At 32.3% G+C, this 23,176-nt stretch overlaps 2 protein-coding genes, 1 non-coding gene and 1 pseudogene across 3 annotated transcripts; 1 reads left to right on the top strand and 3 right to left on the bottom strand.

Annotated features, from left to right (window-relative positions):
- Positions 1 to 83: 83 nt before the first annotated feature.
- Positions 84 to 8,807, bottom strand: LOC131851645 (venom serine carboxypeptidase-like; annotated as a pseudogene).
- Positions 8,808 to 10,295: 1,488 nt separating this feature from the next.
- Positions 10,296 to 18,064, bottom strand: LOC131851606 (venom serine carboxypeptidase-like). Its single transcript, XM_059202122.1, has 8 exons — positions 17,973 to 18,064; positions 17,138 to 17,637; positions 16,216 to 16,328; positions 14,695 to 14,865; positions 13,445 to 13,612; positions 12,688 to 12,947; positions 11,976 to 12,104; positions 10,296 to 11,515 (listed from the first exon to the last, which is right to left on the bottom strand). The coding sequence occupies exons 1-8, from the start codon at positions 18,011 to 18,013 to the stop codon at positions 11,317 to 11,319; spliced, it is 1,581 nt and encodes a 526-aa protein (XP_059058105.1). The 5' UTR covers positions 18,014 to 18,064; the 3' UTR covers positions 10,296 to 11,316.
- Positions 18,065 to 19,020: 956 nt separating this feature from the next.
- On the top strand, positions 19,021 to 19,092 carry Trnad-guc (transfer RNA aspartic acid (anticodon GUC)). Its single transcript has one exon. It is a non-coding gene; the product is annotated as a tRNA-Asp (tRNA).
- Positions 19,093 to 19,144: 52 nt separating this feature from the next.
- LOC131851607 (uncharacterized) lies at positions 19,145 to 22,548 on the bottom strand. The gene is made up of 6 exons (XM_059202123.1): positions 22,380 to 22,548; positions 21,148 to 21,347; positions 20,614 to 20,796; positions 20,206 to 20,272; positions 19,750 to 19,893; positions 19,145 to 19,327 (listed from the first exon to the last, which is right to left on the bottom strand). Exons 1-6 carry the CDS (start codon positions 22,390 to 22,392, stop codon positions 19,161 to 19,163), a joined length of 774 nt encoding a protein of 257 aa, XP_059058106.1. The 5' UTR covers positions 22,393 to 22,548; the 3' UTR covers positions 19,145 to 19,160.
- Between the last annotated feature and the right edge of the window lie 628 nt (positions 22,549 to 23,176).

Below are 23,176 nucleotides of genomic sequence, written 5' to 3'. Positions count from 1 at the left end.
TACTTCGTCTTTGAATCGCAAAATGTATATCACACCACCAGCAATTATCAACATTAATATGGCATTAATTATAACACTGACTATCAAGGCCGCGTTTCCATATGTAACTGTTTCATTTGTTTTTTTATGTCTGATACGTTACTTATTACTTCACCAGATTGTAATTTTGTAGATGTACTATTATAAACATTGTAATTTTGTGGTATAGGCAAATTGAAATTTCTAACAAAGTAGGAAATCAATTTCTGGGTTTGTTCAGGTTTATCAATTGGTACAAGGTGTCCTGCGCCGCGCACCAACACTTCAGTTAAGCCTCCACCACTCTTGACGTAACTATAAAAACAAAATAAGTTGTAAATTATTATACATACATTTTCGATTATATCTATCTATCAAAATAAATAGCACAACATAATATAAAAGAATTTTTCTAAAGTAGGGCGATTAAGCATGCAGTCCTGATTGTAAATGTTTGTCACAATAAGTTACGGCACCTGCTACAACCAAAATATTGCAGGTATTGTCTATATTTTAGGAACATTTGAGCTCTCTTCTTGAAGGTTTCAATAATATTGTAATATCGCATTTTATTCTATGAGCCCAATAGACTTAAAAACAATGTAATAAAAGAAATATACATTTATATATCCCAATCAATTGTATATATTTTAATTATAAATTATAGAAGGGATAACAGTTATTATCTTACATTGTTACTCTGTTCCCTTATTATTAAGTAGCGTGATAGGTCCCTCACCGCTATAGCGTAAACAATATTACAAGTTCATGTAGGCACAACTATTATAGCAGCGAAATTCTACCTTCATTACTGTCTTGGAATATGTTTAAAAGTATTATATTATATAAGTAGAATTTACCTCTATTATTGTTAAGCTATACTCTACTCTAAAGCTCTGTAAGATCATTATTAGATAAATACAACAACCCACTGTCGTCCCGCTACTGGGCACGTTCATAGCACTATTTCGCGTTTTTTGATGCTAAGTGCGTTCTGAATCTCTTACAACAAGTAGATGGAAAAGAATTGGAGATGAAAAGGACTGTGTGTCATTTGAAGTGATATTTGATATATTGGTTTGTTCGGAAAATAACACATTTTATTTCGGAAATGAATGTCAAAATATTTATTATAAATGAATAAACCAGGCCTTTCAAGTGATCATAAACAATTGAATTCGATAAATTTAACCTCTTACCGATCTTACATGTTGTAATTCAGCGTTACTTTAACTATTGCCTTTATCCTGTCTTTTTTCTTATATTACGATGGTACTTTATATGCTTCTAGCATACGATTAAAGATCGTGAATGTCATATATCTTACCCAGCCACACTGTCGTTATACAACACCGGCGTTCTCGGTGCATTCATGAATTTGTCGCGCTGACTCCAAGCTCATGAGCGACGGCGTCCTTCAGCATTCAGAACACAAGGGGCAACAGCATCCAACTGACCACTGCAATTATGTATGTGGGTTTGTGTTATACTCGTAATATAGCGTGACTGCTCATATTAGACTATTTTATATAAGTATATTTATTTCAGTTGTTTAGTCCCTACTCCTCTGTTTGATACTGACTCTATATTTGTATGTGATATATTTATGACTGTTCATTCAAAAAGTAATATTTCATGTTATTACCCCATAAATAAATTGCAAAGGGCTTAAAATACTTTGACTTAAATACTTTATTTATTGCACGTCCGCTGCTACTTCAGACCCGTCACTCTTCAGGTTATATCGGTCGCTTTCAGATTCTACCCAGGCCTCCTATTACTAGTTTATATTATTAAAAACTTCAACATACCAGTATATTAAAATCCTGTAATTCTCCAATAGAGTTTCCATTTCTAACGTATTATTGCTTAGGAAATCGGATATTAATTTTTCAAACACACAGTTTCATTTGAAAATGCAAATTTAATGGCGCCGACATGTATGGCTTGTTTATTTCGTTTCGGTCGACAAAAGATATAAATTGATCCACATTTATTGCATCTTTCAAAATATATGTAACTTTGTTTTTGCAAAGTTATATTTTCCAATTCGTTCAACAACTGCTCACGTAACTGAAATTAATACATAGATAGTAAATATATATATTACATACATAAATTAAAATATTTTCTTATATGTTATCAAAGTTACTTCATTATAATAATTAAACTTCGTTAATAATAATAGTATAAACACTGAAGTAAACTAGTGCCAACAGCCACATATTTTTCTTATGTACATAAACCTTGTAGACATTTTGCTACCATATCGGACTGGAGTACAAAAAAAAACTCGATTAGTGACTTTTTTGCACTCTCATACCTAACTTCTCCTTCAGACGCTAACAACTATGTATTACTTTTGTAATAATTTGTCACATTAATTTAAAGGTATTGTAGTCTATTGTGTTGTGTGTTGAGTTCTATTTCCACATAGACTATAGTCTATGAGTACATTATTTCGTAAATTTACCCTTCATAAGATTGTATGACTAAAAATAATACTATAATACTTACACTGCTTGCTAATTTATAATTGTTGTCTGTTATAGCTTTCAAATAAGCATCTTGTAAAAGGTTTAACAATTTGAACACCGTTTGAATCAATCAAACCCCATTCATAATATACTTTGGTGTAATCGGCTATGTCTTTATGATTGAACACTGGGTTCCCCAACATCAGACCCTGAAATTTATAAAATTTATATCAACCACCTTGCCATATTCAACATTGCAGTCGTCGCAGATATAGGTGCATATCAATACAAGCATATCTTAACTGTGATACTGGTAAGTCAATTTGAAATAATACTTATATAAGTATTTTTATATCATGTGTAATAAATATGAATAAAATATTGGTATGACTTATGGATACTGTATCTCTCTTAAATAAATCACTACTTACATACGTTTTAATGAATAAATACAATTATAATGTAATAATTTCAGTATACCCTTTTTTTTTTATAAAATATCTGTATTATATCGATCAGTCGATCGAAACATTATTTTTGAGGTGAAGTGGTTTGTAGTAAGTAGTAAGAGTAAGTAAGAGTAACTTCTCTAATGACCCAAATCTACTTGAGATTTATTTTATATATATTAGGTTTCTTATCAAGACCTGGATCGGAGTATAGATGTGAACCTGTAAGACGTGGACATTGACTCAAAAGGAAACGGGCAAACTGGAATTTTAAATGTAGTATTAGAGAAGGATGGTAAGAATTTCTTGGATATTAAAATTATTGATAATAGGCGGAGAAAAATGTTGGAGCACTCGTTACCGCATGACGAACTTATGAATAGTAGAAGGAAAGAGAGGAAGGGGAAAATCAAGACACAGCATCAAGCAGATCAAGGAAAAGTTGGAGTCGTGTAATTTCGACTACTAAAGAGATTGATGGAAAGTCGTGTCTCTTAAATTATGAATGAAAGTTCTTTCCCTACTTAAATCTCATTGTATACGAGTATATACTTTTTTCATAGATACCTGTAAATTAACAGGTTCGTCCCGCTGCAAGTTGTTAGTCTGTAATATTTTGTAGGCGAACGCGGGCGCATATCGGCCGGCGTAAGATTCTCCTGCAATATATAGTGGCGCCTTGCGTAACTCCGGAAATACAGTCAAAAATTGTTGTAAAAGACTGTACAAATCCTCTGCGCACTGCAAGAAAAAGTATAAAATAATAAGTCAAAACTTTACTTTAAAATTATTCGTGTTACGACTGATAAATCATATTTAGAATTAATGTTTTGAGTTGCTGTTTTTATATATGAAAAAAATATATTAATTAAATTAAAAGCCATTTGTTTACCTTATTCATATCTCTGATGAAACCGTCATCACTATTGGTAAAACTGAACCCAGTTCCAACCGGATTATCGATGAATAGAAGAGAATTGCCTCTCCCCCACGACGCGTCACGCACTGAAATTATATACCTGTATGGATATTCGATTATATTTTTATTTTATTGTTTTTCTACTGCCTTAAAAAAAAAGGAGACAGTCTCTCAATGAAGTCCCTAAGTCCGAAACAAATAATACACAACATCGTAGTTTCACATATTTTTTTATTAAAGAAAAAAGGTTGTGCACTATAAGTATACTATATAGGTATGCATATAAACTTTATTATGCATATGAATGCATACATGCATATAAATGTTATTAATATTAAAGAACCGTGGATAAAATAATATACTTACTCTGAGAGTATACAGATATCGTCAAGGCATTTGTATTATAAGTAGCCATTTATTAGTCATACTATTTCCATAATCATAGTCTATATATTTTTGGATACTTACATAGAACATACTTAATCATATAAGTAAGTTCGGAACAACCAAGAAAGCTGGAGCCGATCATTAATTTAATAATCAACAAAAATATATAATTAATTTCTAATAAAATATGGTACTTACATTTCAATTCTTTATTGTATTCAAACGGCCCGATCTCGTCAAATACACCAGCCAGGCTGGTGGCCCCAGGTCCACCTTGAAGCCATATTATCCAAGGACTTTCAGTTACATTTCCTTCTGCTACAGGAAAGTACCAGAAAAACATGTTGGAGTTATACCGCTCGTCTACCGTTACAAAGCCTGAATAACTGGACACGTTCAGAAATAGACTCTTATCAACTTCTGACAAATTTCTAGCTTTTTCTGTTTCGTTTCTCTTGATGTAAGGAGTAAGTATTAATGCAGGAGATTCAGCGGCGATTACAATCACTGTATTTACTGCTACGCTGAAAGTACAAATTTAATATTGTATAATAATATGAATTGATATTATTAAAGTGAATCTTACAATGTTTCCTGCTTAATATTTGTTATTTTTTTTCAATAATTTATGCGTTATAACCGTTTATGATTAACTAGCTGTGCTCTCAATTTCACCAACATGAAATATGTAGCCTATGTGTTATATATATATATATATAAACTATATTACTGTAAAGTTTTATCAAAATCTATAGTGTAAAAACTATAGTATCTTGAGTATATCTACTCTATAAAAAAAATATCTACATTTTCTAGGTAGATAGATAATCTTTTTATTACAGACAACATTAATGGTACAACCAATTATTTATAAAAATGTTATAAAATTTATCCACGTAAAATGAAAACAATAAATATAAAAAAATATTATTTTATATTTATTTTCTGACAGGAGTAGATAAACTTGAATATTGATTGCATTGAATGATCCAGAATTGACAAGGAAATCACGTTACTCATGTATTTAATAAAATAATACATAGACACAGTCGTAATGAGAACTATACCGTGTTTATTGATATTCCACAAGTTTATCAACTAGAATGCAATAAGTAGGTACCTATCCCATTATAATGCATAAACCATCTCGAAATAGAATAATGCCAGATTGATAAGGCCGTAAGTTTACTCATGTAAACTTGCGGCCGTATCAATCTGGCGTTACTGATAACCTTATACCTACAAGTAAATGGCGAATTTCCTCATTATTATACAGTTCATATCTCATTATTTCGCTAAGAATTCAGAACAGTTTGCATTCTAGTAATTTTAATTATATAATTATTTTTGTGGTGTAGATTTAATGGTTTGTCTAGTCTTTCTATAATCACGGGTTCAATCCCCGCACAACAAGTACAAAGATTAGTGTTCATCAGCAATTCATTTAGTGAGATTACGAGACTGGTCATCATCCTGTAACAACAATCTAATCCAACAACAACAAAGTCCAACATCTATCCTGTATAAATTATATCTATCCTATATTATTCTCAAATTTTAATAATGATTAATATTCCTTATTTTTTATTATAATTTCATATCCGTTGACAAAGCTGAGAATTACATCCAGGTACTTTTATTTTACACAAAACGAAAAAAAATAATTGACATTATTGGCCATATTGAATATTTGCAATTAATTTGTATAAACAGCTGATCTTATTCATCATCTGATTTGTTTCTGCTTTTCTTAAATTTTTTTAGTCTTATGTTGTATTATCATAAAAGTTGAAAGTTAATATGAGTCCTAACTATCAATGTGTGTGTGTGTAAAGTATTATATATTCTATTCTTTTACGAAACTTAAAGGCAAAGTAACTGGTAAGCGTCGCCTATATTCATGGACAATACCACGGACATCATGTTATGATATAATTCCCGATGCTTGGTTTCAGAAATAAGTAAGACAGAAGTACCTATGCTTTTTATAAAGTCGATCTCGCTTTAAAGAAGTCGTCAGTACCTACTCTATTGCTCAAACTTGTGTGCATTAGCGAAGGAAAGGGAGAATTTGAGCCACTGAAAAACTTTACGGCCATTTCAGGTAAAAAAATACAATATGTTTTTCGTTCTTCAGCGAAACTTAATCAGTTTAAAAAAATATGAGCTGCTAGTACAATTTTTATTGCTTTAATAGTTATCTAAGTTACACAGCGTCACGTGCATTTTAAGGTATTATATACAAAAATAGGCATATAACTAGGTACTTACCATTCGTTAGATAAAGATTTAAATGTGTAATATTCCCTTATCTGTAAATTAAGATATCGTTACATCAACGGAGCCATTGTGAATTTATAGGCATGGTGTCAGATTCTACATAATGATTAGATAACAAACTCCTGAGTACATAATTTTGCTCCTTTAGAGCACCGTAAGCGTTTTTTTTTAATATTGAACTGATGCCCGCTATTTCGTGTGCTTAGGATTAGTAATTGCAGTAGTCATTTTAATTTTTACGTGACTTTTATATCATTACTTTGATAATTAATTGATTCCTCTTTCCTTAACTTTGAATTCACCCTTTCCAGATCCTCGTTATACAATATCTCTTCAAATCCATTAAGACGTTCAGCTATTTAGTCGTGATAAGGTAACAGACAGGGGCATTTTGTCTCTTTTAATATTAGCCGTTACCATCGACTTCATCTTACTTTATTCAGATAAAAGATAGGCTATGTTCGTCGTCGTAATATAATTTACCTTTAGCTCTTTAATTAGGTTTTATCTATTCAGCGGTTTAGTCAAGAATTAGAATTAAAATAAACATAAGAAACACAGTAAAACTATAGTATATATTAGCACAGACGTATAATATTAGCACAGATAACATAATATTAGATTTGTGATTCGCAACGTGCCATGAAATATTTATTTCACAGCCAAATATAATTCAATGATTTTCAGAGATGCATAATACTTAATTAGTGCAAAGACAACTAGTTAACGTGCCGTTCATATATCTGCAAATATTCATGAGGTTCCTGTTTACATCAGTTTCTATTTGTGCATATCGAAGCATTATGAGAATTATAAGCGACAGCGAATTACAAGCGGAGGGCGGGAGGAGTGTGATTGTGAAATTTGCATGCATCAAATTGTCCATTGTACTCATTATATTAATTAATTTTCAGATTAAATATTGAAATGATAACTCAAGTACTTTTAAGTGGATCATTGGCTTGTGTAATAGAACACACAAGTATATATAAAATATTGGCTGCCCCGCGAACTTCGTTCCGCCTCAGAATTGAATAATATTCTTTGACTAAATGGCATGGCAAAATAAAATAATTCTTATTACTACTTTCCATGCAATTTCTTAATATTTTCTCACCACGTAAACCTTCGTTGGAGTTCTACAAATATTTCAAATCCAAAATTAACCAGTACGGACCGGCCGTTCTCGAGTTTTAGCAAGATTAACAAACGTCATTTAATTTTTATAAAAAAGAAGACTATCTAGCGTGATCGACTGATGTGATTATAGCATCTATTGATATATTAGTATTGTATTAAATTCCTTTTTTTTACGAACTCTAAAAATATGAACGTAAAAAGCCTTTTCTTTGGTTAAAACACCATTTTTCTCAAACTCCTATAAATTAAATAGAACTGCTGCAAATTAAGCGGCCTAAAAGTGGGTCGTCAAAGTATAGATATCTTAAAAAAGAAATATTCCAATAAGAATGAATTTTCCACAAAACCTGAAGTTTTAGGGGTATTTTGGCAGATATATATATTTGGACAATACCAGGCAGTTATCTGGTAACACAACCATATTAGGTCGATCTCCACATGGTTCTAAAAGCGCTCATATCTAGTTTATTTGAATTATTATTAATTTTATTGTATCCTCTTTTTACTTAAAGGCCTATACCTAAAGAAAAACAGTAACGTGTTAAACCGCTATAAAACCAAGGTCGCTAAACAGGTAAATAAGTTTGAATGTAGTAATTTTTATAGCGTAACTATTGAACATATTTTGATTTTCTATTTTCTTAAGTATAGATAAGTATGAATATTATTTTGTACCTACATCTTAATACATAACAATATTTGTACTACTAATATACGATTCAAACTAGGTATACTTACCGAGCGAACATATGTTGTGTTCAATATAACTTTAACAATTGACAATGCCTCTGATTATTCCATCTCGAATAACAGTCGTGACGTTATGTTATGTTGTTATACTTATGTATGAGATATAGGAAAATAAGAATTTTCCTATTTCTATATAGCTATATTATAATAGTATGTGTTGGTAAGTAAGTGTTATGCTTTATCGTTTTAGGTATAGTTGTTACATGTAGGTAGGTATTTTTTATATGCAATATTGCACATAAAAAAATAACCTATGATATTTTCATATCAGCAAAAATCTGTTTATGTTATGTTCTGTTACGGAATTAACTGTTCAATAACATATGGCATACGTACCTAAACCATAGGAAAAATGTGGCTCCAAATATATCCATTTTCTTTGAATTGAAATCGGCGGTGCAGTAACATAAACAACTTTATAACTACGTACTTTCTATGTATAAATTACAACCTGGTCACTTCACAACGATGCGGATAAAGTTCCTGACCAACGACGCTGTTTATAGAAAGTTAGCTTGTAGATTCATTGTCAATATTGTTGGAGTATTTAAAAGTACAAGTGTTGTAAACACGACCACGCGCCGTCTGGGGTCGTGTTCGCACAGCGTACTAAAGTGAATTGCGTTGGAATGCACGATCATGGCAACCCGTCGCCACCTCTGACTCAGTTCACTGGTTACGTCATAGCATTTGTATGTACATAACTTATCCTTATAACCTATGCTTTAGCCTATCAAAAATATGACAAGAACATGTCCATTCTCTTAAAGTTATATTTGAGTAGACAATTGCCCGTCTGAACACCCACAATTTGAAGACCACTAAACTACAGAGACTTAATCCACTTTCTCACATTCTGAAGGTCGCAGGTTCGATTGGCGCTCAACACGGCGTACAAATCATTAGTTCTCAGAAATGGCAATACATAACAAATACATCGGACATTACACTACAACTATTTTGTAGTATCCCATGTCGCTCCACATGAAATTTACCGTCACTTGGACGTTAGCTAGGACAGAAAGGAGTGATCACCCACCCACTCACCCATCACTACCTATCTAAGACTAAATTAGTTTTCAACAAGAACTGAAAAAAATTTGTTTAATTTCATAACTATTTAATTCAGTTTTAAAACCAGTATATTTCACACATAAATTTTCATTTCAACATTTCAAATTTAACGAACGACAAGATTTTGTTAAATTTAAAACGTATCTGTAACAAACAACAAACAGATTGTCAATTTAAATTAGAGTTGTAAATATGATATTGCTTATTTAAATTAAATAGATACTTATATATTTTTATGGGTTCACGTAGTCTTCATGTGAGTAGTCCTGTGCAGATATGAAATTATTATTTATGATAACGATTGTTTTAATGAAAGCTTCTCAATAATTGAGCATAGATCCATGAACATCTCGATTGGTCAACCGATGAATAAGTTCTCAGAAGATATTAGTCCACGTAAGCAATCATACTGCAAACGGCGACTTGTGAGGGCTTAAAATGTCTGTGCCTAAAATTGATTGATTGACATCCGCTTTTACAGTAGTCCACGTCATTTTTAATTATGCAGTAATAACTGCTTCTAATTTTACTTTTAAAGTAGGTCATTGAACTTGATCTGTATATCACCCATTAAAAAATCACTACTAGAAAGGGAAGACGAGAACAATAGTGATGAAGCCCAATTTGCTGACAAAATACTTTGTCACGTCATTACCTGTTTCGAAATAAAAAGGAAGGAAGATCCTATAAAATAAAATATAACAGAGTTTGTATTTATATATTTACTTGATGTTATTCATAAATTAATTAAATCAAACAAAATTTATTTGTATTAATTTTAATACTACATTATAACCTACATTTACAATACTCTTACATAATATTACAAATAAAAAATAAAACAGTCGTAGTAAGATTATTTAAAAATATGTTTATAAACGATTAGTTCCCTTTTATGCAATCCATTTAAGCGTCGAAAAGACAAATCATCAGACAAATACTTGTAGATATGGTTAGATATACACACCACTATGGACATACGTAGCTCTGACCCGGGTGAAGGGTGCGAATAATATATTTTTTTTAAGCCAAAAGTAGGTTTTTGCAAAATTAAAATATACTTACTATACTACGCATAATGCATTGCAGTGTACACGTTTACATTTTCTGTGCACCTTCGAGAGAAACCTGACATTCATATTCAGTCTACTAGGAACAGAATGCAGTCTAGTGTATTTGAAATCTTTGTTTCACTCTACAACCCATAAATTATAGTTATAAGCTCTCTATAAAATTTAATGACGTTGTATTTTTTCGCTCATGTACAATTCGCTCATGGCATGGTCGAGCAAAGAAGTTTACACAAGCGTAATATATGATATCCAAAATAGCACAAGATAAATACACACACCGCAGTTCAACCCCACGATGAGCAGTTTGACTGTTTCTCATAAAGTCTCACCGTGTTACTTACACGTTGCAAATTACTTTCGCGAAAGGTGTGAGTTAATACGCAGAACTTCATTTGATATTAGAAGTATATTTATACGGTATATTTGTTTAGTTGTCGTCGTGCTAAATTATTAAATTCTGTAAGTAACTAATGAGGATTTGCTTAGTAACGGAAACAACGGGCGAGGCAACAAAGGAAAGAAAACGATAAGAGAAAACAATGAAAAAAATCCGGTGAATCCAGTTACTAAACGGCAAAAACCTGAGTTTGTCTATGAGCAGATTACTCAAGCATAGAAGAACTACCCCATCCTTATTTACACCCAAGACCTAGTGTCGGGAAGTCTCGTTATAAACCGTAATTAAACATTCAAGGAACGGAGTTACGAGGGAGATATTGAACCTAAGCATTATACGTCATAAATGTGTGTCAAAGATAATGTGCAATTGAATAGTTCTTCACAAATTCGCGGGCAATGAAGTCACTGTAGTCCTCGAAGGAGTGTGTGAGGTTGTGGTGAATCCAGTGCGCCACTAGATACTGCGCGGGCGCCGGCGTATCCAACGGGACCATGTGACCGGCACCACGGATCGTCGCCTCCGTTAGCCCTCCGCCACTTTTGTAGTAACTGTGGTGCAGATAGAAGATGTATTTGTTTACAACACTTAATTCTTTTTTATCTAATTGTCCGTCGCATACAAAATCAATATAAACAATCACATTCATGAATACAAATGTTTGTAGCATGCGAGGAATCGATCCCGCAACCATTGGAAGTATCTAAAGCAATGTACTAAATCGCTAGACCACCGAAACCGCCATTTACATGAACGTCGTCATATAACGCCAGTGGTACGCTAAAGTGTATGCATGTCTTAGTAGCTTTCTTAGTGTTAATAGCATATACCCCGAATTTTTCTTCTCCTTGTGATACCTCCCTCCAGTCGATCTCGTTTCTACACACTAGTAGAATAAACAAAATAATACAAAAAAATACGTTTAGGGATACAAATGTTTGTATTGTACTGGATCACATCCGAGGCTATGAGCAGGTACAAGTACTTAACAATTTAATTAATTTAACATACCCGGACAGCTTATTGTTAAATATGTAAGCACTTCTAGTGGCGTTGAGAAATTCCTCTGCATGTTTCCATTTCCACGTGCGATATGTCTCAGATGCGAACACGCATGGCAACATCTGGTCCAACTGACCGCTAGAAATAATACCAAACGCATCTTAGTGTAGGTTTAATCTATTTAGAAGTCTATGTCATATTTGCATTATCTTATCGTTTATAGATCTAGAAGGAAGTGGTAACCGGCACTTATATTTATGGGCAACGGCATACAATGTTTATAGATGAGTGTAATTATTTTTCCACTTTTCTAGGAATGGCATTCCTTTGGCACGAGACGATGTCCTATGTCGTATGTAACCGGCATAGGAAATAGTCTTATTGATATATATATTCATAATGCAGGATTACAAACAAAAATCGAGATCACAGAGTCCTAAATCCCGATCGCAGAGCCCAAACTCTTGCTCTTAGAGTCCCAAGTCCAGATCACGGACTTCAAGATCAACGTTCAAGAGCCCGAAATCACGTTCAGCAATTCCTAAATCGTAGAGTTTCAAAAGTCATTCGCTTTCTTTGTTAGCTAGCAGTAGACCCAAAAGTAAAAAATCTCGGTCTCATAATGGATCATCAAGGTACTAGAGTCCTGAGGCAAGACAAGATGTTTAGTTAACAGATCTAATTCCCCTCCTATATATATAAACAGAATTTATTGACTTACCAATATGCCAGAACTCTGTAATGATCGAGCAACGTCTCCAACATTGGCCTGGCGCTGCTCAGGAAGTCTGGCGCCATTTCAGTATTGACGGTGAAGTTCACGAAACTGAAATTTATGTCGCCGACGTGCAACGCTCGTTTCACTTCCGAACTGGCCAAGAAACTGACATATTCGCCGACAGGTAACTTGTCACGAAGAAAATTGTACGCTTGCTTTTGATGTGACATGTATAAGAGTATGGTCACTAGGCTGTTCCATTTCTAGAAAAATATCGTGCTTAAATAAATATTAGGGAGATAGCGAATCTAAACATTATAATATATAATGATAGAAGCCTCTTCATCGTAAGTCTTGATCAGACCGTTATTAAGTTTGATTGCCAAATTGCTTATGTAAGTGTTTTCAAATCGGTTAGGAAAATTGTTCCGTACAATTGACACTGTTTATCATTTAATTTGGGACAGTACACTAATACATATAAATATGTAATTTTATTAAATACAACTCATTTTTTTAATTAATTTCATGAAAATATCAATCATCAATGTAAGTCATGAAACCACATTTTAAATTGGAATAGGTACCTATATTGTTTCTGTGTTTACATCATATAGGTAGGCTTTCACTTGGCATTCAGTTGATTGCTATATAGATTGAAAATGCTCACTCTGTTGGCATTATGTTATTTTCATCAATCTAAAACTAAACGTTTAGGATTTTGTATAAAACAATTAAAAATGATTAAATCCATTCTCACTTGCTTAGCTTCGATGCTTCTGTTGGCTGCTATGTCTTGTTGAAATGCGTCGAAAAGTGGCTTCACAATGTCCAGCTGTTCATTCACCAACAGACCGAAATAATAAAACGGTCGTATCATCTGAGATATCATGGCTGGCTCCACATATGCGTTACCTATCATAATACCCTGCCATATAAGACAATAATCTTTCTTAAGCTAGCTATACAGTAAAAAATAAGGAAATATTTCATGCGACGATAAAACTTCAATAAGTTTAATCTTTGAAATAAACAACTTGTGTAACGTGTAGAAATAATTAGGCATGACACGAGGGGTGGTAAAGTCGGTACCAGCACTGAGCACATAGAGGGCACGTGAGTATTTTAATATAGGTATACGAGTATATAAGATACTCAGAGAATATGAAGACAGTGATAAAGTACTTGGTTTCATAACTACTTTTTTGTATAAGAATTTAATGAATGAGGAAGGTCTTGAAATAAGGAAACGTTACTGCGTTACATTTGTTTCCACTTTATTCGGATTTCTTCTTCAGCTTACCCTGAAGAATTGGATAAAACGACGAGTTCATTTCAGAGTTTTAAGTTTATTAAATTCCCGTACATAGTTATAAAATGTTAATGCAAAATGTACATAAGTTTTAAAAATAATAATACTATATAGTTTTAATGATACTTTCATATTACAAAAACTATTAGGTATAAATCACAACGCAATTTCTTTTATTCTTTTCACATCATTGTTATCTATCTATTGTAGGTATGTGCAAGGTTGAATATACTTGCAATACTAGTATACTTATAACGTCTTGTGATTTTTAATCCATAATAATATAAATGAGAAAGTGTGTCTGTTTGTCTGTTTTCAATCTTTTCACGACTAAACGACTTAACACTATTGCTGATGATTTTTATGTTTGTTTGTTTTTATACATAGACCTCGAGAGGAGGAATATACTGAAATAATATAAAATTCATTCAGCGAAATCCGTTCTAAACTATGTAGGTACTACAGATACTAGACAACATTAATGATGCGTGTGCTTTATTACATTTTTTTTGTAAATATATAAATAATAACGATAGAAGGTCCACAATTACAAACTCCCAGACTAATACTGGCGGGATCGACACGCAACCATCAAAAGATAGCGTGCAAAATCACTAGACCGAGGTCATCTATATTTAAAAATCTCCTTCTACGTGTAAGGCACAAAACCGCAAGCCAAGAAATATATAAAAATATACCTGAAGATTGATATCATTTCCAGGTGCGTCTTTGTGCTTGTGAATCTCCATTGCCAAAGACGGCACGTACTTTCCAGCATACGACTCGCCCGATATGTACAGTGGGGCTATACGCAGTTCTGGAAATATTTGCAGGAATTGTCGCACAGCTCTATACATGTGACTGGAGTACTGCGAACAAATTTTACTGCGAAATTATTTATATATTTTCACATTGCATGACTGTCTCACTCACGCAGACGTACATTTCTTCATTATATCATTACGCATATTATGTACTATATACAAAGTTAATTTTAATTCAATATATGTATTTAAAGATTTCAAGTAACAAAAGAAAAATCCCGTTCAGTTAGTTGCCAAGCATATGCATTTAAAGTATCAATTAGAGAAACGAGTGGAAAAACAAATTTAAAGTTTATATACAGATAGTTATATAGATTTAGCCAGCCAACTCATGTGTGATTAATAAATCTACCATTGGTAGGTATCTAATATATAAACATTATTTTTATCAAATAACAGATAAATATAATTTAATAATAATTAACACGAAAAAGTTCTACCTGGTGTAGAATTTAAAATTTTACCTAGGTAAAATTTTTACCAAGCGGTATAACCTCTGTTTCACATATTTTAGTCGCCAAGCAGCTTGGTTTGTGACATATGTATTGTGTTTTCATTGAAGAGTTATTGGATAAGACAGTAAAATTGTGGGCTGCGACGCGACGGCGTGACATCTTAGTCCTCCGAAATAGTAACGCATGGTTGGTGCGTTAATGCGAAGGTTATCAGTTAAGAACTATTAGATCGGGAGCTGTTTGCCATTCTAATTACATAAAAAAAGAAGATTTACTTAGAAAACTTTTTTTAAATACATATTTTCCTATATCGTCTATTGCCTCTCGAAAAGTCGTCTTTGAAAGCATTGGTGCGGTGAGCTTCTTCGTAATCTCTCCATTCTTTAATTCAGTTTACTTGACGAAAATGTTTCACATTCGGCATAAAATATAAAAAGGTCAAAGTACACAACTATATTCAAACAATGACCTAACTACAATATGTTAGTTATACTTCAACTAAAATGGTATACTTAAACTTTAGATCACCTCAAACGTAAACATTAAATAATAATCTATAAATAAATCAGTCGTTGTTTTCGTCAATCTGTTTTCCCCACTTACTTCTAAAACACATAACGGATTCTGATAAGAATTTCACTATAATTATATATAATTTCCATAATTTCTTTTGAAGTATTTTATATGTATGACATACATATATTAATCATATGATTTCCATCACTATCACGACAGATAACATAATATCTATCACATACCTACACTGTACACCCGTCCCAAGCCGAGGTGGGTCAATCATAATTACAAAACATCGAAGTAGGTACTCTACTCTTAATTGTACCTCGGATTAAACAGAGGACTTTAAGATAACCGAAGATAATAAAGCAAAAGTCAAGGTAGTGTTCTCTCACATGAATATAGAGTCACTCTAGAGTCTTACCGTAGCCATGTCTTTAGCGTATCCCTCTGCATGATCAGTGAAACTGTATCCTGTTCCAACTGGATTCTCGATGAAAACAAGCGAGTGGTTCTGCAGCCATGTGTATGGATTCTCTGGTATATATGGGTAGGTATTACTTTTTAATATAAGTCATTGAATAATAATAATCTAAGGACTCCCAGAGTAGTAGTCATAGATATTTTCGACTGTAGACTTTTTATGTACCTAATTGGAAAGGTATATCTGCATAATAACATGTATTATATACATAACATGTATCTGCATAATACATTATATGACACTTATTCGTTTCCATTCCAGAGGATAAGTAAGATGAATGATACTAAGATATCATGCCTCATCCAGTAATGTCACTGCCTAATCTTCAGCCTATAAACCTCGGTAAACTGATTTTCTGTTGTGATAAGTTTGGCGATTTAAATAGGCGAGACTGAGGTATCCACGCTGGGGTGCCTTTTTACAGTCTACCTCTATGATCAGCGCAACTCACTCTACTTCACTTTACATTTCGTTGGGTAAGGTACCTATGTTTAAAACCATCATGTGTCATGTTGGTAGAGCGAGTGCATACCACTACCTGTTGAATTAATTTGGTTTGTTATCAGTGTTGTTATCACCGGAGTGTTAGTCAGTAATATATACATATATATATGTTGCCCAAATTCGAATTCACAACCTTTCAGTCTTACGTACTAAACAAAACTACTTGTGACACGCCGCTCCATACTTAATAATAATGTTTAATATTGTAAAGTATAATCATTCCGATTACTTTTCCGGATCTAATTAAGCATTATATACATTTTAATTATCTACTGTTAATTAATAAACAAAAGTAGATCCGCAAAATCTTATATTATTATATTAATTTTAACATTCAACTTTATCGCTAGTGACTTACGTTTCAAAGTCCCATCGACAAACTTAAAGGGCCCGATCTCGTCGAACAGTCCTGTCATGCTCGAAGCCCCGGGACCACCTTGCAACCAAATTATCCAAGGTGTCTCGTTTACGGGTTTGTTCTCCACAGGAAAATACCAAAAGAATAGATTCGAGTTGTAAGTCTTGTTCACAGTAAGGAAACCCGAATAACTCTTGATACCGAGGAACAGACTAGGATCCACCAAGCACATATTGCGAGCCTCCTGAATAAGGCCTTCTTCTATATAGGGCGTTAAAATTAACGCCGTTCCGTTATCAACTTTAGGAACAGGAGCACAGGGCTCACTATCATGCTCTATGTTGTTAGATATATCGATCGTATTTGATGTACAATTAATATTTGTATCATTCGCTGGCAAATCATAAACAGGTAAATCCACCAACAGTTTATCAATTTTCGTATCATTTAATGAAACGATATCATTTTTCTCGTCGTTCAGTACGGTTCTTCCATATACACTGCATATAGAAAATTTAATTTGAGTATAAGGCTGTTTTAAGTAGTTTGAACACACAAATGCTAATTAATTTTATTTACAAACTGAATTCAGAATCACCGCAAGGCTACAGTAAAAATTAGACATGTAAAAAAGGTTAAGTTGTTTATTCGTGTACAACAATAGTACTATTAGTTTTAATAGAATAATTTGTAGCAAATCGTGCCCGGCCAAAAAAGATTTCCCAAAATAAAATACAACAACATTTTATATATTAATCTGATATAATTAATCCAATTTGATAATTCATGAGGCGAACACAATATTAAAATAAATTAAATAATATCATACACATACCTCGTTACAAATAACAACAATAAACACACTGCGTTAGACATTTTGAAGCTGTTTCACCTAAACAAATTATAATATTAAACATGAATAAAAAATAATACCGCGAGAAGAGAACTAAATAATTGGGAACATAAGTTCCCTATAGTAAAGCGTTTCGTTTAATGAATGGCAAGTAATCATATTTGTATCTGTACTTATTGCTATCAGTTGAACTGTGTGATCTCATACGTTGTCATAACATTGCGAGTTGGACTGTATGTGACACGGTCATACGAATTTGCTTTACGTATTTGTGAAAAATAATTTACTGTGACCAATACTATGTGTCAATTACGGAAATGTTATGTTTACTATATTTATACTACTACATTTAGTTATATATATTGTAAATATACATTTATATTTCCACATTCATAACATTTATTAGGACAAGGATATTGATAACCAATTTAATTAAGAGGTCAAGAGTAAACTTGGTTTCTGTGACCAACGCAATACAAAACACGCTCGTTTATGTTGGATTTAACAAATATCTCTAAATCTATTTTAATTAACATTTATATTTATTTAATTACTTCTGATTTTTAGGTCTCGAATACTATTTAATATATATTTTTTTATTAGTATATTTATTTACACGCATAAATATCAATAAAAGTTGGCTTATTAAATAGAGTTGTGAATTGTGCATAAGTACAACAATTCTTATCAATTTTAAACAAAGTCACTAGAATGAGAGACATTCTACACCTTACGATGCTCTCAATAAACTCTAAATGTACTTTTTAGATTTTTTTTCAAATTTCAATGTGAATTTTAATTGAATTCAATATAATAGTCATATACAATATTGGTTAGCTCATTCAATAATCAAGGAACACAGAACTGTAGTTATTAGTATTTAATATTATTAAAATATGTCGAACGTATATTTAAATGTAAATGGATTGGAATTGGTTTCAAGAGTAGACCGATTATTTAGTTTCCATTAAAAATACTATGATTACAGTTGTTTGACAAGTGATTCATATTTTCACAACTACTTATGTAATCCTCGGTAGTATAGTGGTAAGTATCCCCGCCTGTCACGCGGGAGACCGGGGTTCGATTCCCCGCCGGGGAGGTTACTTTTTTTTTTAATTATTTTTGTAATTATTTATAATTTATTTGTAACTAATAATAGCCAAAATTTTATATAGTAATTCGATTATTTAGTATAACATCTCTAATATGACTCATGATGTCAGCCAGCCTAGTAATTTCGGAGGCTATTGTTTGTATCGAATCGCACATTTTTTTGCTATTTTCTAATTTTTCTCTTTCCAAACTTAAGAATTCTGAGGCTTCGTCATCGTTGTCTGTAACAAATGAAGATGAATAAAATAATGAAAAATTAATAACATGGATACTAAATAACCAACCAAAAACCAAAACTTATATGAAATTGAGGTTGATAAATAAAAAAATATAATCTTAATTAATATTAATGAATGTGTAATGAATTTTATAATTATATATAGTAGTCAAAAAATAATTTTGGAGATGTTAAAATAATAGCGCCATCTACACGCTACTATAGTTATCATGTCCAACACATTAGTGATATAGAATGGTGTCAATAGATGGCGCTAAAAAGAAAACATTATAATAATGCCACCAATACACTATACCACAATATTAATCCTGATTTATAAGCAGTTGCCTGAATTTAGAATTTTAAAAATTTGTTAAGCTTGTGTAATAGCACATGTAATATTTTGTAATATTAACTATCTATTACCTGTATCCTCTGTATCACCATTTCTGACACCCACCCTGGCTTTCCGTGCTGGAGGGCTGCTTGGTCCAGCACCATCATCCAAATCTGATAGATCTCTGGACGAATACCGTCGTTTCTTCTTTTTATTATATACAGGTTCACTCACTGAAAATGCAATTGAATAGATTTTACATTGTTCTGCCATGGAAAGAAAGTCCCTTTTTCACCGAAATACCGATTGCAAACTGCACCTGGTGTCAGTCACAGATACCGTATCTCTATGTGTTGATAATACGCAGGCAACTTCGTACATTGTCTACCTCTAATACATTTCGTGTATTTGTTATTTAGGGCTCTGTGAAGAAAATTTTAGTACTGATTTAGTACTTCAACTGGTATCTATGGTACTGGTATCTGGTGGTACTGGACGTATTTTAATATATATTTATAATTTAATAAAGTAATAATTATAAATACCTGTAAATTGATTGTCTGTGATGTCATCATTAATTTCTGTGTTATCTGGTTCATCTTCATCGGTATCCTAAAATTAAATAAAAACAAATTTGAGACACAGTTACAATGAAATGTAGCGGTCTGAGATATATTTTATTTTATGCCTTTTAGGGCACCCCAGTAGAATAGAAAGCGATATCTTTACTTACTTTTAATTTGCTAACTGATCTTTTAACATTCAAATGCATTTTAATATATCATGTACTTGCAAATGCTCATAACAATACATCTCACGAAAATAAATAGAAATTAATCTAGTTCTGGACAAATGTTAGAAATATGACATACATACATAATGCACACAGAAAACATCCAGACTAACACTTAAAAGTAATCAGAACTAACTTGAAATTATTTATTTATACTCACACCTTGAGCCAGAGGATCACTTTTAATGACAACATCATCAACAGCATTATCCCCGATTATACTTAATATGGATTCCTCAAGGTTTGATAATGGTGTGATGTCAGGAGCTGGCCGGTTGCTGTCCTTTGCTGCCTTTAACTCTAGGGCTCTTCTACGAACTCTATATTTCCAATCACACCAATACTGGAATTAATAAATATATATATATTAGAACAAAGAAAAGAGTTAAGATTATTTCTATTTTATTTTACTTAATATAAAAGTATTAAATTATAATAAAAATAAATTGCTACAAAACTACAGATTAAATAAGTCTTTTTATTTCAGGAAAATATATAATTTCATTGTATTATTTTACATTACAGATAAGACAACAGGGTCAAACTCTGTTATTAGCCACAATGGAATAATATGCGTACTTAGGATATAGTTTTGTTGTGTATTGTTTGCAATTTTATAAGTTCCTGATATTTTGTTTGACTATTTTTTGGTAATTAAATATTTTATGATTGAATAGTATGCAGTGTAATTAACCTTTGACCATCCTTTGCCATCTTTAACAGCTCCACCTTTGTGTCCATTCAGTTTCTTTGCACAAAGGTTCCACAACTTAAGTGTATGAAGCTTCCCTCGACGGCCTCTCATCAGACCCTTGGCTAGTTGTTGGTGCTCTTTCAAGAAATCTATCATTGCTTTCAGCTGATCATAGTTCACTTGTTTTCTAGTTTTATAGTCTGAAAAATTATAAGAGACAAGAATTTTTTTTTATTGAAATAAATTATTCATCAATACATTAAAAAAAACTGATGCATGTTATGGGTTTTTTGAAGATTCAACAGTGCTCATGTTTGAGCGATCGGCATATACGCTGGCAAGTGAAAGATGATTAGTATGAGAATAAGGTCAATTCAGTTAGCCCATTGTGACAAATTCACCAGGAGTTGAATTGACCAGACAATGGTCTCCAGGGGGACCGCGTGAAGGTCCATCCAAAAGGGACATTACTAGTAATGTGACCACTGGGGGGAAGGGGATTGTTAGTAATATGGACTGATGACCCCATTATTAGCAATGTACCATGTCAGGTTGACCTCCACGCGGTTCCCCCTGGAAACCATCGTGATAAATTCCTGGTACACAATAGGCTAACTGACCTGACCTCATGCTCATCTTATCATCCTCCACTATGGCCCTGACAGTGTAAACCGTTAGCGCAGGCATTCCATTATCATACCTAAAAAAAAAAAGTAATGTGACCACTTGGACTATTTCTAGATAGTAGGCGATAGAAGTGACGTCACTGTAGGTGGTCCAGGCGGGTCCTGTAGGCAGGCTAGTCCTAGTGGAGACTTATACGGAGTACCCACATTGTGTTAAGTGAAAGGCATGATGGATCGGTAAATATTTCTATTTTGAATCAATATGCTCATTTTACTCTAGATGAAATTATATAATAATTATTATTATATGGTAATTTAATTAACATATTCTAGTGCCCTATTTTAGTAGACCTACCTAATCGCGTCAAAAAAAGCTATCATATTTATTACAGAAATAAAGCCGCGAAAAGTTAATACCCCAAAATATATAAATACAACTACTGAAAATAGAACTTAAAATCATAAACTCAATGTTCATTTTACATTACGATTACGGTCTCTTAAGTCTTTTAAATCTATAGTTTTAAACGATAATGGATCGATAATGTTCTATGTCGACAAACGATTCAAAGCCCAGTTATTTTACAATAATAATAAATTACTAACCTCCTGAATCCATTTTATATGAATTTTTGAAAAAGATGTTTACATATATTAATTTCCTTTTAATTGTTAATACACTTTAATAATATTAATTAATTAAATCAATAATATCGTATCCATCTCGGATTTGGATCGAATTAATTTCGTTTCGGTCAGAATTGACACTACTTAATATGCCTATCGACGTAAGTACCTATGTAGGAAAAAATATTTTATACTGATGTACAATGGAATAAAATGACTGACAGTTGATTGACAACTTACAAAACAGTCCCGTTTGACAGAACTTCGAAGATAACACAATCAATTCGATTCAACTTCCAAAGTCGTTACTTTAATTTAATTAAATTTAATCGTATTAAATCAATAAGATAAATGATGAAAATCAATTTGATAAAATTAAAAAAAACAATTAATTGTTTTATTTTTCGATTAATTATGTTGTCATTCTCTTACGTAGTATTCACTACGTAGATTACTAAAATCTGTTGTACTGCATAGGATTGAAAAACATTAGTCATTGCATTGAATAAATATTATTTTTCAGTGGTAAATTAATTACTATCTATTATGTATATTTAATTATTTAATTATTCAATATCTATATTGATCACCCATAAATCAGAGAAAATTACATTCAAACATCTCTGTATTCCATGTCGTGATTATTTGCAAACTTTTCAATGTACCTAGAGCTTATAGGTAGGTACTAAGTAAAGGGGGAAACGAAAACAAACCCAGACTGCGCGCGCAGCATCCAATCAATTTAAATTTTGTACTCATTCAGCTTTACAGCGCTT

Source organism: Achroia grisella, unplaced genomic scaffold (genome assembly GCF_030625045.1).
Source record: "Achroia grisella isolate CSIRO2021 unplaced genomic scaffold, CSIRO_AGI_Agris_v1 utg794, whole genome shotgun sequence".
NCBI lineage: Eukaryota > Metazoa > Arthropoda > Insecta > Lepidoptera > Pyralidae > Achroia > Achroia grisella.
The sequence above is the reverse complement of the archived record's forward strand: the minus strand, read 5'-3'. Positions and strand labels throughout refer to the sequence as shown.